Source organism: Anabrus simplex, chromosome 8 (assembly GCF_040414725.1).
Source record: "Anabrus simplex isolate iqAnaSimp1 chromosome 8, ASM4041472v1, whole genome shotgun sequence".
NCBI lineage: Eukaryota > Metazoa > Arthropoda > Insecta > Orthoptera > Tettigoniidae > Anabrus > Anabrus simplex.
Window position 1 is genome coordinate 182,833,055 of NC_090272.1, and position 14,487 is coordinate 182,847,541.

The 14,487-nt window shown below is 38.8% G+C and overlaps 2 protein-coding genes across 13 annotated transcripts in view; one reads left to right on the forward strand and one right to left on the reverse strand.

Annotated features, from left to right (window-relative positions):
- Positions 1-1,607, reverse strand: part of Asph (Aspartyl beta-hydroxylase) — a 294,582-nt gene extending 292,975 nt beyond the window's left edge. For 4 of the 12 annotated variants that reach the window (XR_011018630.1, XM_068228882.1, XM_068228877.1 and 1 more), the window contains exons 1-2: positions 1,431-1,577; positions 1,079-1,278 (exon numbers count right to left, since the gene is read on the reverse strand). Coding sequence is in view for 11 of the 12 variants with exons in the window: in XM_068228882.1 (XP_068084983.1) it covers positions 1,079-1,130 (52 nt within the window). In the remaining variant the exon portion in view is untranslated. Of the gene's footprint in view, positions 1-1,078; positions 1,279-1,430 lie in introns of all 12 variants that reach the window. The other 8 variants (XM_068228879.1, XM_068228881.1, XM_068228880.1 and 5 more) reach the window with 5 other exon arrangements.
- Positions 1,608-1,956: 349 nt separating this feature from the next.
- The window catches only part of NKAIN (Sodium/potassium-transporting ATPase subunit beta-1-interacting protein), an 80,666-nt gene continuing 68,135 nt past the window's right edge, over positions 1,957-14,487 (forward strand). Inside the window, exon 1 of the mRNA XM_067152555.2 lies at positions 1,957-2,145. Coding sequence (XP_067008656.2) covers positions 2,092-2,145 — 54 coding nt within the window. The 5' untranslated portion in view covers positions 1,957-2,091. The remainder of the gene's footprint in view (positions 2,146-14,487) is intronic.

The window sequence follows — 14,487 nt, forward strand, 5'->3', positions numbered from 1 at the left end:
CCTTCAATACAGGTCTAGACATAAAAAAGAAGAGTCTAATAAGAGAAAATTGGGAAACACATGCAACTTAAATGAAAATTAACAACAACTAAAAAAGGAGCATAATCTTATCACTTCGAAATAAATTCCTGCACAATGACTGATTTTCTATGAACCAATCCCAACAGCAAATGATCAGATCTACCAAACTAATCCCTCGTTGGTCTAATGAAGAGATTGCTGTATGGGATATATTAGACCAATATTTAAAAATAGGCCAGATTAATCCTTAACAATTCCCATTTCACAAGGTCTCATATGACAACTTATGTCCTCAATTTTCTATTCTCTCTTAGAACACAAACACTTCAGTCTAGCAGGCCTATACTAACTGCTGGAGGTTTTACGTTTTTGATAAATCATATATTGATACCACTACTGTATTTGCTGATACTGACAAAGGCACCGATTTAAAGTGTCATGGAAATATTTACTGCCATATTTTTTTCAGCATCTCTCTTTGAATTGCCAACTCATCTCCTTTGCTGATGCCAACAAGACCCAAAAGATTTTACAGGCCTTTATTTGAAATGGAAGAATAAACCTCCTGCCACTGAAATCCACTTATTTCCCACTTTAGAAAAGACTGTACTAATGAATGTAGATCTAAGAGTTATTCATTTCATATGGTCAATATGCCAGTAGTTTTTAACTATAAAACCACACTAGCATGGTGCGGTGTAAGTTGTCAATCAATCAATCAATGTCATAAATTATCATGAGAGAAACCTAAGATGGAATTTTATATTTAAATATTAAAAATTACAATAAACCATTTTCACTGATTAGTTTCGAAGATCAAGATGCTAAAAACCATGAAAATACACTGCATAAAAATTATTTACAAAACAGTATAGACTAAGGTACCATAATTCTATGTGCAGTTAGTTATCCATGCATTTTTCAACCTCACTGATGTACAGATATTAACGGTATATTTACAACGAATACAGTAACAGTGACACGTGTGGTGTGGAAGAAATGTCTATAGAATGATATGCCACCCACATATTGCACAAATTTTTCTTGGCAAACTCACCTTTCTTCCTCCTCTTGTCTTTTCGTTTCCTCGGTTGCACGTCTCCCGACATGTTGCTTGGTTAAGAGCCAGCAACGCGAGGGCGATTACTTAATATTTACGAAGTTATCCAAATCGTTCTCTATCACTCCGTCATTTGGCCTGCCGTCGTAGAACCCGCAGTACCATGCAGCCGGTTCTAGGCTGTACTAATGGATAACCTGTGTATTGCACGAACTTGAATAAATTCCAGATTTTAAATGCTCTTCTTATTTAAGTATCTTTAGTTATAACAGTAATACTGAATAGAAAATAAGAAATATATAATGAATGCTGTTATGTTCATTAAAATATGAGAATCTAGACTTTTTACCTGGGCATTCTGCGTAGTCGACAGGAAGTGAGTTAAAAAATGTCATGGAGTACACACAAGTTATTTTTGTTGTAAGGTTTTTTTTGTGAGCTTCAGAGTGAATGACTCGCGGCCGCTCAGCACTCTCATCCTAACGCCGACTTCTTACGGCTCCTCATAAAAGTCATTTAAATGACAATTAAATTAAACCCTCATATTCCTGTCAATCGCTTCAAGTAAAACGAAAGAAATTTTAATCAGGAGTTTCGAAAAATCTACAAATAGTATGTATACCAACATGCGCATGAAAGTCTTGCATAGGGCGAACAACATTTTTAAATACTGTTTTATTAGACAATAACAAGGGTAACAAAAATTACATATGTGGCGAATTTGGGTATTGAATAATCTACTGGGAAATTCTCTCCGCCAGAGGATACATAAAAGTTACTTACTGTGGTAACATTTAGTAAGTGTCTATTGCACTCACTGTGTAGGCTGTTTTCGAAACAAGTGTTTATTGTTGTGGTGTCAGGTGTATGGGGTCTACGTGAACGTAGTTTTATCAGGTGTTGGTAACAAGTATGTACTCATAATGAATAGATTCTGTCGCTGATGGTGGGTGCATAACCAAATAATGATATTTCAAGAAGTGTTCGAACACACCTGAGGGACAAATGACATGGGAATTTGCACGCGGCGGCATTTTCTGCTGACTATATGTGGGCTACAACTAGTAAGTACCTATAAAGGGAAGTAATTATATTGCATGTGGTTTTGTCAAAGTATTACCTTAATTTTTCAGTTTTCGTAAGTAAAGACATTTTTCCCTCTGGCTTCAATTTAAAGATGCTCAGATACAAAAATATGATCTGTTGGAATTTGCCTGCATCTGTGATGTAGAAGTGAAATCTCTTTATATCATCAGTATTAGTCCTTCTCCTTTCCTTCTATGATAGCAAAGAAGCATGTAGTATGATATAAAATGTCCCCTGTAGTTTGGGTTTTGGTCACATGATGACTCACCCTACAAATATCTATTATAGTGACAGGAGGAAACACATCACCACCTTGGTGCCACATTCATAACCTCATAAATATCATGAGTCGAACTGAAGACTTCCAGTTATATGTTCCGTATATTTTGCAGTATAAATGAATAATAAACACAATAAACTGATCAGCCTTATTGGAATAACGCTCAAGAATACTAAAGCAAAAGTTAAATTTAGAGGAGAATTGCCATACCCATGTATACAATCAAAACTGGACTTCGGCAGGGGGATGGCCTCTCGCCTATTTTGTTTAATTGTGTACTGGAGAAGGTCATGCGAGAATGGAGAAAGAAACGCCAACCGAACATCAAGATTGTTAGAAATATAAAACTAAACTGCTTAGCATTTGCAGACGATCGTGCACTACTGGCAAATGATGTGGAAGAGGCTAAAGTCCAAATTGAACATCTAGAAAATATTGCAGCAAAAGTGGGATTACAAATTTCATTTGAAAAGACAGAAATTATGCCAACCTTTGAAGTGGACACTCCTGTCATTCAGCTAAACAATAACAAACAAATTAAGGTTGTAAAAAAGTTCAAGTATCTTGGGGAAATTATAACTTGGAACCTAAATGAGAAAGCCTCAATAGAATACAGAACAACAAAACTGAGACAAGCACGAGTCACATGGTCAATATATAAGAAGAAATCTCTCTCGATAAACGCCATATTCAAACATTATGGGTCAGTAGTTCAACCTGAAGCAACTTATGCAAGTGAAACTCTGTTTAAGTTGAATACCAAAGCAACAACGGATAAAATCCAAAAAATAGACAGAAGGATCATCAGGACAATCATCAATAAAAAAACATCATGTAAATGGACAATGAACCGAGCTCGATAGCTGCAGTCGCTTAAGTGCGGCCAGTATCCAGTAATCGGGAGATAGTGGGTTCGAGCCCCACTGTCGGCAGCTCTGAAGATGGTTTTCCGTGGTTTCCCATTTTGACACCAGGCAAATGCCAGGGCTGTACCTTAATTAAGGCCACGGCCGCTTCCTTCCACTTCCTAACCTTTCCTATCCCATCGTCGCCAAAGACCTATCTGTGTCGGTGCGACGTAAAACAAATAGCAGAATGAGAGAAAAAAAAGAGAATGGACAATGGAGACTGCTGCCTAATGAAATAGTATATCGGGAAAATGAATCAATTGTGGATACGATGCGGAAAAGAAGAATTGCCTTTTTCAGTCACATAGTAAGATTACCAGAGACCAGACTACTGAAACATTATTCAATTTCTTTTGGAATAGTAAAACCAAGAACAACTGGTTCGTTGAGGTCCAGAATGATTTAGAAGAGCTGAATATACGAATGAAACAAATTGCAGAGAGAAAAGAGAAGAGGATTCTAAGAAGTTGAGATACAAGACTAAAATTAAAAACAGTCAAACGAAAACAGTTCACCATTACAGATGAAGAGAGGGCGGCCAGGTCAGAAAAAATGAAGTTCTGGGAAGAGAAGAAGAAGTTGAGAAAACATTACGGTACAACTAATATTGTGAAGACTGTAGTGTATAGGATTGATTTAAGTGCTCCAATGAGAGCGTAAACTGTATAAATAAATTAAATAAACAAAAACAGTTGTAGACAAAGGTATACAGTTCCCCCTCTGAATGAAGAACTCGATTTTGGGACATGAAACTAAGAAATCTTACCTTGTATAACATGTAGGAGGGAGATATAGTCATTGAGATTGCTAGAGACCCACTGACCTGCCCCAGAAATATATATCTTTATAGCAAAATATAAATCGTGCTTCATTTCCTATAGGTTACTTCTTGAGTGAAGAGCTATTGCCATTGGCTTAAATTTATTTAGTGTTATGTTACTCTCAGAACTCAATGCACTTAGATTTCATTATGAACTACAATTCTTTTGTTGTAGGCCAATGGTCCGACATTAAATAGTGTCACTGCTACATTGAGACGTGCTCCCTTCGAGAGGTTCTGTGTTATGCACCCGACGTGTTAGACCAATGACTTTTGTCACTATCCAGTACTTGCACAGAGCAATAATTAATATTGTGTTTAGTCAACAATTCGTAATCATGTGGCTAGGAAAGAGAGAACAGTGTCATGGACAGCATGCTCTACTGATCTTGGCTGTGGGGGAGCGGTATACCTTTGCCCAATAGAATAATTACAGAAAGAATCTGGCTGCATAGGTTTTTGAAATTTAATGCGATGTCCTCCGAGTTGAAGTAGTTTTACTCAGCAGACTTATGTAACGGTATTGATACTTGAAGGAAAGTAAAAAGGTTGTTTATGTATTTTATATAAAATTTGGCTGAAGTGGGATTAGATTTGATATTATAATAATAATAATTGTTTCAGAATTTCTGTGGCTCTCGGAGGATTAGAAAGCACCTGGGTTGAATGGCTGGACAAGGAATTACTTAGAGCAACTTTTAATATTACAAAATTGAAAATTTTATTTCTTTCCTTTTTTAATGAGAGATAGAAAATCTGAATGATGAATAACAGACAATATAACAATTTATTGATGAGCTCATCAGCTCTAACAATATCGGGGACTTAGAAGTCCGAAAAACAGTTATAGTTACCAGGCAGTAAATTTACATAGAAAAGAGCATTATTGCTCTTGACAGGTACAATATTTTAAAAGAGCACGATTTGCTCCAAGAAGGTACACTACTCAGGAGTCTGTGCTCCGAAATATCCTGGTCTAGCCTCGCAGAGGCAGTCAGTTTCCTTTCATACACTAAAATTACACTAGGCCACATCGAGTGATCTTACTTTAAAGATCCACAACAGCATTGGTCACTGTTCCAAAAAGGGAACCAAAATCAAAGAAACAGTTACCTTAAGAATAATACAAGAGAGACAGAGGCGTAATTGCCCATACTACATGGCCTTAATAGTAAAAAGAAATGTACATAACTGCAAGACACCAGCACTCCTCACAGAAATTGTTAAAACCCTAAGTGGGCTTACGGCCCGAAGATACAGAGGCTAATCCTATACTACATGGGGGTGACTAAAAGAGAAATGTTAATGCCAAGACAAGATTTAAGAATTTTAGAGGTTGGAAGCTTCAGTCACCCAATGCAAGGTTGAATGGGAAACGACAGAGGTTCATCAATCTTTCTTCCCTACATTACGTATTTCCCAGTAGGCAATAAAAACAAAGTCCTCAGAGTTGCTGATAATTCTACATTGAAACCACTAGTTTACAAAATTACATTAAAAGAAAAGTTTGAAACCTTCCTCTCAGACTATCTGCAGGAGCTATCACATGTGTAGGTAAATTCTGCCATTACCTTATACCACTGGATCTTCGTCATGCAGGCCTTTCCCCTGCCTCCCTAGGTCACGTCGCACTCCCAAGCACAGGAGCAATTCAGACAAGACGGTCCTAAAGTGCCCTGCTTTTATAGTACAGTAAGGGAAAGATTTCAGAACTCTTTACTGATAGGCTGGATTCCTGTATAGTACGCAAATCTTTTCTTGAGCCCTGAGCTCCATAGTGCTGAATGGGAACTAGGGCTCAAGAAAAGGTTCACATACTATACACACCCCCAGTTGTAATTGGCTAGAGAACATATTTCCAAGTATCTGATACGTTGATTACAATCGAGGAGAAACCAGCTGAAGTGTTGACAACTTCGGTACATAAACAAAACAATCTTTAGAACTAGGTTTACAAACTTCAAAAATAAATATTACTCTATCCAGTAGTTACTCTTACTCCAGAAGAGGGAGCAACTGAATCAATGGTAGAGACATCTAACTGTAGAAGAAGAAAGTTTCTGGTAGTTCACAAGTTCAAGTCTTTTGACAAAGATGATCTTATAGAAGGCTCGCAGTTTAACTAGCCGGGGAAGGTGAACCCCTGGTATAATAATAATAATAATAATAATAATAATAATAGCATATAGCCTCTAGAGAGCCCTCGTATAGACCTTTGGATTGACAGTTGTAGGCGATCTGTGAGAGTGGGGCCCTATCTATGATGAATTCTAATGCTAATGAACAGCATACACAACCAGTCCCTAAGCCAGAGGAATTAATCATTGTTGGTTTAAGTCCCTGTCCTGGCCAGGAATCAAACCTGAGACCTCTTGGACCAAAGGCCAGCTTGTTAATCATTTAGCCATGCAGCCAGACAGATCAGATAATCTCTATAGCGACAGAGAATAATAGAGCTATCGCCATCTTTAGAGAGGATCTTTTGGAGCCTGGAACATTCTGAAGCAGTCTCTATCCCCTTGCAGTGCCTTCTTCACGAATCTCACTTAGCCACTCTTAAAGCTTTATTGTACTCTGTTAATGATTTTCTAGTCACTCCACTTGTCTGACATTTTGGCTGCATTGTACAGTTTTCAAACATTTATCATCTTTTGGCCAGGTCATTATTCAACCATGGAATGTACCTGTTGGATTGCCTGACCACAGGGCAAGTTTTTTGTAGTATGAAATTTTCACTTTCTGCAGCTGATGTGCACATTTTCAGTTCCTTCGAAGTGTTCTACAGGGTGGGTCCTGCAAGAGTTGTCATCTTCTCCGTCTGCCACATGTTAGTAAACAGAAGCACGCAATTGCTGTCACACCATTCCTGTGCACCCATAGAAAACACATCAACTTCGATGAATGGATAATCAGATAGAAAAAACATAACTTTTACCCCATTACAGTAGTGTGTTGAAAATGTTCTTTTTTTTTTTTTTTGCAAGTTGCTTTACGTCGCACCAACATAGATAGGTCTTACGGCGACGATGGACGGGAAAGGGCTAGGAGTGGAAAGGAATCAGCTGTGGCCGTAATTAAGGTACAGCCCCAATATTTGCCTGGTGTGAAAATGGGAAACCACGGAAAACCATCTTCAGGGCTGCCGACAGTGGGATTTGAACCCACTATCTCCCAAATACTGAATACTGGCTGCAATTAAGCGACTGCAGCTATCAAGCTTGGTGAAAATTTTCTCCCTCAGTCTGTAAATGGTGTGAAGATTACTTCTATACACTCTATCTTTCAAACTACCCTACAAATACAAGTCGCAAAGCATTAAATCGGGAGACTGAGCTGGCCATAAACTTGTGCTAATTATTCTGTCCCCTGGAAACATCACCCACTGCATTTATTGAATTACGAGTGGTGAATGAGTGAGTATGTGCTGTAGGCCCATTTTGATAGAAATATCCGAGCAACCTTTCCTGTTCTCAGTTGAAGAAAAGACATGTTCAGTATTAATTCTATGTATCGGTCAGAATTAATGGTGTCGTTAAAAGAAATTGACCCTACAATTCTTTTAGCACTAACAGTGCACCAAATTTCTAGTTTAAGGCCATGAAGTAAAGTTTCATTAATCATTTTTGGATTCTCACATGACCAGTACCAGTTATTTTTGCGCATTTCCATGCCCGAAATCAACTAATTTAACCATTTTGGGTGGGCCCATATTGACTAAGCTTGAAGAATATATCAGGTCATAGTTGGGTCCATCCTGTTAATAAGCTATAAATTTCATTTTTGTTCTGTATTGAAGTGTGATTTATTTTTTATACTGTTAATATATTATCAAATTCATAATTTATACAATTATTTTGACATGTACATGTGTACGAAATTACTAATTTGATAATATATTGACAGGACCTACCCAACGATCACGCGTGATATTCTATTTCCACATCCATGCAAATAAAACCATGCCTCATCAGAGAACAGTTCTAATTCAGGATTTAATTCACCACAGTTGACACGCTGAGGAAACCAATTGCAATAATGTTTTCTTGTGGCTGGATCTCTTGTACTTCTGTGACTTCATAAGGCTTAAATTTCAGTTTTCTTGCTGCCAGTGTGCAGAAGAATATGAAACCTTGTTTTGCTAAAACAGTATCCTTATAAAGACTTTTGGAGTGATTGCTCAAGTCTTTAGCAAATATCCTGAATTTTTTCATCAGTTAAGACAGTTGGTTTTTAATTTTTTTTTTGCGCTGAACCCACAGTTTTGAATTTATTCACAATTTTTTTAAATTCCAAAACGCGTGGCACTCACACTTCAGGAAATTGTTTTTGGAATTCTCTTCTCACTCTCTCATCAGATTCTTGTTTTTAAAATCTACAACACACAAAAATATGCTGTTCAACGCATAATTCAGAAGCCATGAAACACACTACAGTATAAACTGATAAGTTACTGTTGTACACTGAGTGGCCAAAAGTCACGTGAAGGTGTGTCCCATTAGAAAATCTGCTGTGTATGACCCCTGAGCATTGCGACTAGCTGCAGCGTAGCTGAGCAATCTGTCACAGACACCATTGTCGTGAAGATGGCAACACGTCGCGAGTTAACAGACTTCGAACGTGGGATGATCATTGGTGCCCAGTGTATGGTTCATAGTATTGCGGAGATTGCACGCAAATTCAGGTTTCCGAGGTCATCAATTTCTAAGGTGGATCTTCAATATCGCAGAGAGAATGTTACCACCCACATAAACCACTGCACGTGAAGACCACAAGTGTTTAACGAATGGACATCACGCCGCCTCCCCAGATTCATACAGGCCTCTCGATGGGCTACTGTGAGTCAGATCACCACCCCAGTTGAGTGTTAGGAGTCAGGAACCCATTTCTGCCAGGACTGTAAGAAGGCAACTGTACCGCATAGGCTTCACCACAACTAACTTTTATTTTTTTATTTTCCACCTTGTCAATACACTAAATTGCTTTAAGGCAACTTATTGGTTAAAAGTGGTACATGTTTCGTATATTATAAACATCTTCAGCCACATAACACTGCTTAGATGAAAAATTCATTTAATGACAAAGTATCAATGCTTTAGAGGAAGTGTCCTTGAAATTAACATAAGAAGATTGACAATATTAAAAACAAAATACTTAAGAGAATTATATAAATTCTTTCTACAATTGAAAGCAGTTGTCAAGAAACACTTGTATAATAATCCATAGAGAATATGCCCTAATGATCATTCTTTTCTTAAAAAGTTCATGAAAAGAAAAAGGCCAATTTATAAATTAAAAATTATACATTTATGAGTAATTGTCGAAATGAAGAAATCCAGATTTCATAATGTGACTCCTATTACTATTTGCAGATGAAATATTACTAATTCCTAGTTGTCAATCCTTTTTAAACCTGCTTTCCTCTGGAACAGTATCTCCTGTCATGTTTTTACGGTCTTGTGTCTGGTGTAGTAGTGGTGATGCGTTCTCTCTTGTTCACGTACTTGAGGAGGTGGAGGAGCGGGGGGATATTGGTGTGTCATGAACTTCCTTGTTGTTATCTTCAGCTTCAAAGGAAGAGGAATACGCCATAGGGCTATCTGGAGGTGGAGATATTCTAATTCTTTTCTTGTGATCTTTTTCAAGCATTTTCAAATAGATCAGAATTTTATCATATAATGGGTTAAGAAGCTCCTGCTCCTCCACCTCCTCAAGTACGTGAACAAGGGAGAACGTATCATCACTACTACACCAGACACAAGACTGTAAAGAACAGAGATACTGTTCCAGAGGAAATCAGGTTTAAAAAGAATTGACAACTAGGAATTAGTAATATTTCATCTGCAATAGTAATAGGAGCCACATTATGAAATCTGGATTTCTTCATTTCGACAATTACTTATAAATGTATAATTTTTAATTTATAAATTGGCCTTTTTTCGTGAACTTTTTAAGAAAAGAATCATTAGGACATATTCTCTACGGATTATTATACAAGTGTTTCCTTGACAACTGCTTTCAATTGTAGAAAGAATTTGTATCATTTCTCTTAAGTATTTTGTTTTTAATACTGTCAATCTTCTTATGTTTATTTTAAGGACACTTCCTCTAAAGCATTGATACTTTGTCATTATATGAATTTTTCATCTAAACAGTGTTATGTGGCTGAAGATGTTTATAATACACGAAACATGTACCACTTTTAACTAATAAGTTGCCTTAAGCAATTTAGTGTATCGACAAGGTGGAAAATAAAAAATACTTAGTTGTGAATCTGTGTAAGCGCGATACGGACCATGAAGCTGATTTTATGTAATAGGCTTCACCAGTTGACGACCAACCCGTGTCCCTTTGCTGACACCTCGACACAGAGCTCTATGACGTGCGTGGGACTGCAAACATCGGCAAGTGGACAATGGAACAGTGGCGCATGTGGTATGGTCCGATGAATCCTGGTTCCAGTTGTATCGAGCTGATGGGCGCATGAGAGTGTGGCTTATGCCCCATGAAGCTATGGATCCTGTGTGTCAACAAGGTTATGTCCAGGCGGGAGGTGGTTCTGGTTTGGGCGGCATTCTCATGGTCGTAATTAGGCCCCATTGTCCGACTGCAGGGAACGCTGACAGGTACACGTTATGTGGCTTTCAGACCATCTGCATCCCTTTCTGGCCCTAGAGTACCCTGATGGAGATGCCATGTTTCAATAGGACAATGAGCCATGTCACTGCTCTGTGGTGGCACGCAGTTGGTTGGAGGAGCACTACAGTGAAGTTATGACCATGGATTGGCCCTCCGGATCCCCCAGTCTTAATCCATTCGAGCTTTTATGGGATGTTGTTGATGCTGGTGTAGGCTCCATGAACCCCGCACCAACCACACAAGACCAATTGTGGGTAGCAGTGCAAGATACGTGGATCCAGATCCCTCCAGAACGATTCCAACACCTTGTAGAGTCGATGCCTCACCATATTGCTGCCGTATTGAGGGCTCGCTGAGGAGCAACTCATTATTAACATCACATTCAGTGTCTGTTTGGCCACTCAGTGTATAAGCAGCATTTACACTGTACACTGGAAGCTTATTGCAGACTAGCTGAGACCGTAACATCACTGGACGAGCTATGTAGGTCAATCGGTTATTGCATCATCCACTCGCCCAGATACAATGTAGGGAATAACCAGCAACACGACTGTTGCCTGCCCTGTATGTTTTCTTCTGTTCCCCTCAGGTTGCTGATCAGTTTCTTCTTAAAGGCTTCACAGTCTATCCTGTGTGGATTTCTGTAAGGTTTTACTCATCGATTTACACCAAGTTGTTTTTTCTTGAGTAGTTTTATGCCATTTTGTTGTACAAGGTTTTCTTTGTACTGAATTTAGAAATTTAGGAGTGAGTTTTTGATACAAACACTGTTTTAAAAAGTTTATATCTTTGCCAATTTTTTACATTTGAATCTAATCTTTAAGTTAAAAAAGGTGGTTGATTGCTTTTTGCCTGGTTGGCTAAATTACAGCTTATAAATCTTTTAGCTGAAGGTGTTCCGTAATTGAAATGAAACATGTTCTATTTAGTGTTATACTCAGAGATTAAGCTGTTATGTAAATGGTATTGGAAGGTGGGAATCTCCTTCTAACATAACCTTAGTTGTGTTGAGCCAATACAGGACAATATATGAGATTTATAAGCCGTTAATGTAAATATGATTGTACCTGTGGTCTGAAGAGCTTACCTCTTCAGATATATACCAGTTGCTTCCCCATGCCACGTGTTGAGAGTTGGCATCACATCCAGTTATGAGAAGGTAGCCGTCTTCCTTGCAGTCAATCACCAATCATTCCACTTCTTTTGCTGGTGGTAGTGGTGGTTCTTGATCATCATATGGAAGTAAGCTGATCCAAGTACTATCTCCCTCAGCACTTCCAAACGTGATGATTTCAATTTTACTACTGTGTGGTCTCTAGTACGTACAGACATCATCGGCAGTACTTGCACATCTTTTTTATTTTTATTAATATACACATTCTAGGAGTCAAGTCAGATCAATTCTTCTCCCACCTCATTCGGCCTAACATAAACCTTGACAACCCAAGGTTCCTGGAAAAAAAAGCCATATTACAGTCGCTTGTCGTCAGATGCATTGCTGCCAAGGCAGCTGTCCTATGCTAAAGATTTACCTGCAGCACTTTCATCCATAAATTTGGGTTTAAGTTTGTCCTTGTCCTTCGGTGGTTAAGACATTGAAGATCTTAAACTGCTTAGATTTCTGCAAATTAAATGAGTCAAGGTCCATCAATAAGGCCAATGTTTGTCCCTTTTCAGTCACCTCATGACTCATAAATCTGCATTCACTGACTTACCAGATTTTGATTCTTGAGCCTTGTCTTAATGATATTTACGTCTCCTGTGGTTGGTATCCAGACAAGTTCGCTTGGTCTCTGCTGGAGGTTTTCGGAATCCACCTCTTTCTGCTCCACTCCCTCCCAAAGACTGCGAACTCTGCTCTCTGCTTAAGCCATTGTTTGGTTTCCTCATTTTCACATGTAATCCAAAGAATAGCCTGTGGGAATTCAGACTTGATGTACTGTGGTGGTACTTCCTTAAGAGGAATAGTATGCACTGCCTCAAGTATTTTAGTTAGAATGAGATCTGCCTGTTCCTACTTCAGTTTATAATTTTGGCATCTGTTTATCACAACTATTTTAATTCCCACTGCAATGTTTTTATAGGTAACAGGCTGCATGTGATGGCTCCTGTTTTTTCGGAGGGTACTGCATAGATTTGGGTGTGCTGGAGTCAGAGTGAGGTGTTATTGTCCCTCCAATCAATCCTTGAATAGCTTCTGGATTAGACCTTCTGAATGTCATTTCTTCCATCCAGGTTCCTTCTCTCATCTTCCTCTTTCTAGTCAACTTCTTTCTGTGCACCCTAGGGATTCTTTTGGGTCTTGATTCAGACATACCGTTCTCTTTTCCCACAGCATCTCCTGAAGTGACAGTAGTTACCTCTATTTTGGAGTCTTCAGTGGACAAGTCTATGGATGAAGCCACTCTTTGTAAAGTTGAGCTTTCGCTGAAATTTTCTTCAGGTTCCCTTTTGGTGCCATGGCTACTGGAGAAAAATTCGGTCCACTTGGGTAGAGCCCCAAACGCCCAAGTAAGTCTAATCGCTCAGCAATTTTGCCCTGTTTCCCTGAGGTTCTATGGCACATCTCCCATGTACCATGCACCCCATCAGCATGGATTAAGGCAAGCCACACTATACACCTTGGTGTTGGGGAGTTGGTTTGTGGTTTCCTATTCACTAAATTCAGAGCAGGCCTGCTTGGTTTGTAAGTACTCCACGCTATCCACCACCCGCCAACGCATCACAGTACCCTCTCAGTGTCTAGCTTTAGGATTTACAGCCAGTTGCCCCATGCCAGGGACATCTGCCACAGATTGCTTACATATAGTTGACAACCTGACCTTGCTGTGTAGTTCCTTCGAAGTAGACTGTTTGGTGTGAAAAACTGTCCAAGGAACATGAAGCATCCTACTCCATCATTGCATTTTGAAGGCATCGACTTTATGTAACTCTGAACATTGAAGAGTCCACATGTAGGCAAAATCCAGGAAGATGGAAAATTCTAAAGTCCAAATCAGTCTTAACTTTAATGTGAGAGAAAAAGAATGATTTTTCCATAGTTGTGACAGCTGAATCATGACACTTTTGGCCATAGCAATTCTCCTTCTTATTTTATTGCCTAGCAGTTTTTAATCTTTTTTAAAATTGACGACAAAATGTGTACAGGAATTCTTCTCTTTTTTTTTTTTTTTCTTTACTTCGCACCAACACAGGTAAGTTTTATGGTGACAGTGGAATAGGAAAGGGCTAGGAGGGGGAAGAAAGCAACCGTGGCCTTAATTAAGGTGCGGTCCCAGCATTTGCCTGGTGTGAAAATGGGAAACAACAGAAAACCATCTTCAGGGCTGCCGGCAGTGGGGTTCGAACCCAAAGTTAAACCTGTTGAAAAAATGAAACGGTTTCAGTATTCATTATCTGCTTTGACTGAAGCTATTGAACAAATTAAGATTCAGAAGATTCAGACTGCCTTTGGCCGGAAGCTGTTCCTGAGTCCACGAGAAGAGGACGTTGGTGAGTGGGTAATCAACATGGCTAAGAGAAGATTTCCATTGAAGAAAAAAAATTTACTTGACATTGTTCAGCAAATTGTCCAGTCATCAGGAAGGAGCACACCGTTTAAGCATGGAAGACCTGGTAAAACCTGGTTTAAATGTTTTATGGGACGGCATCCTTCCCTATTTCAGAAGAAGGCTGA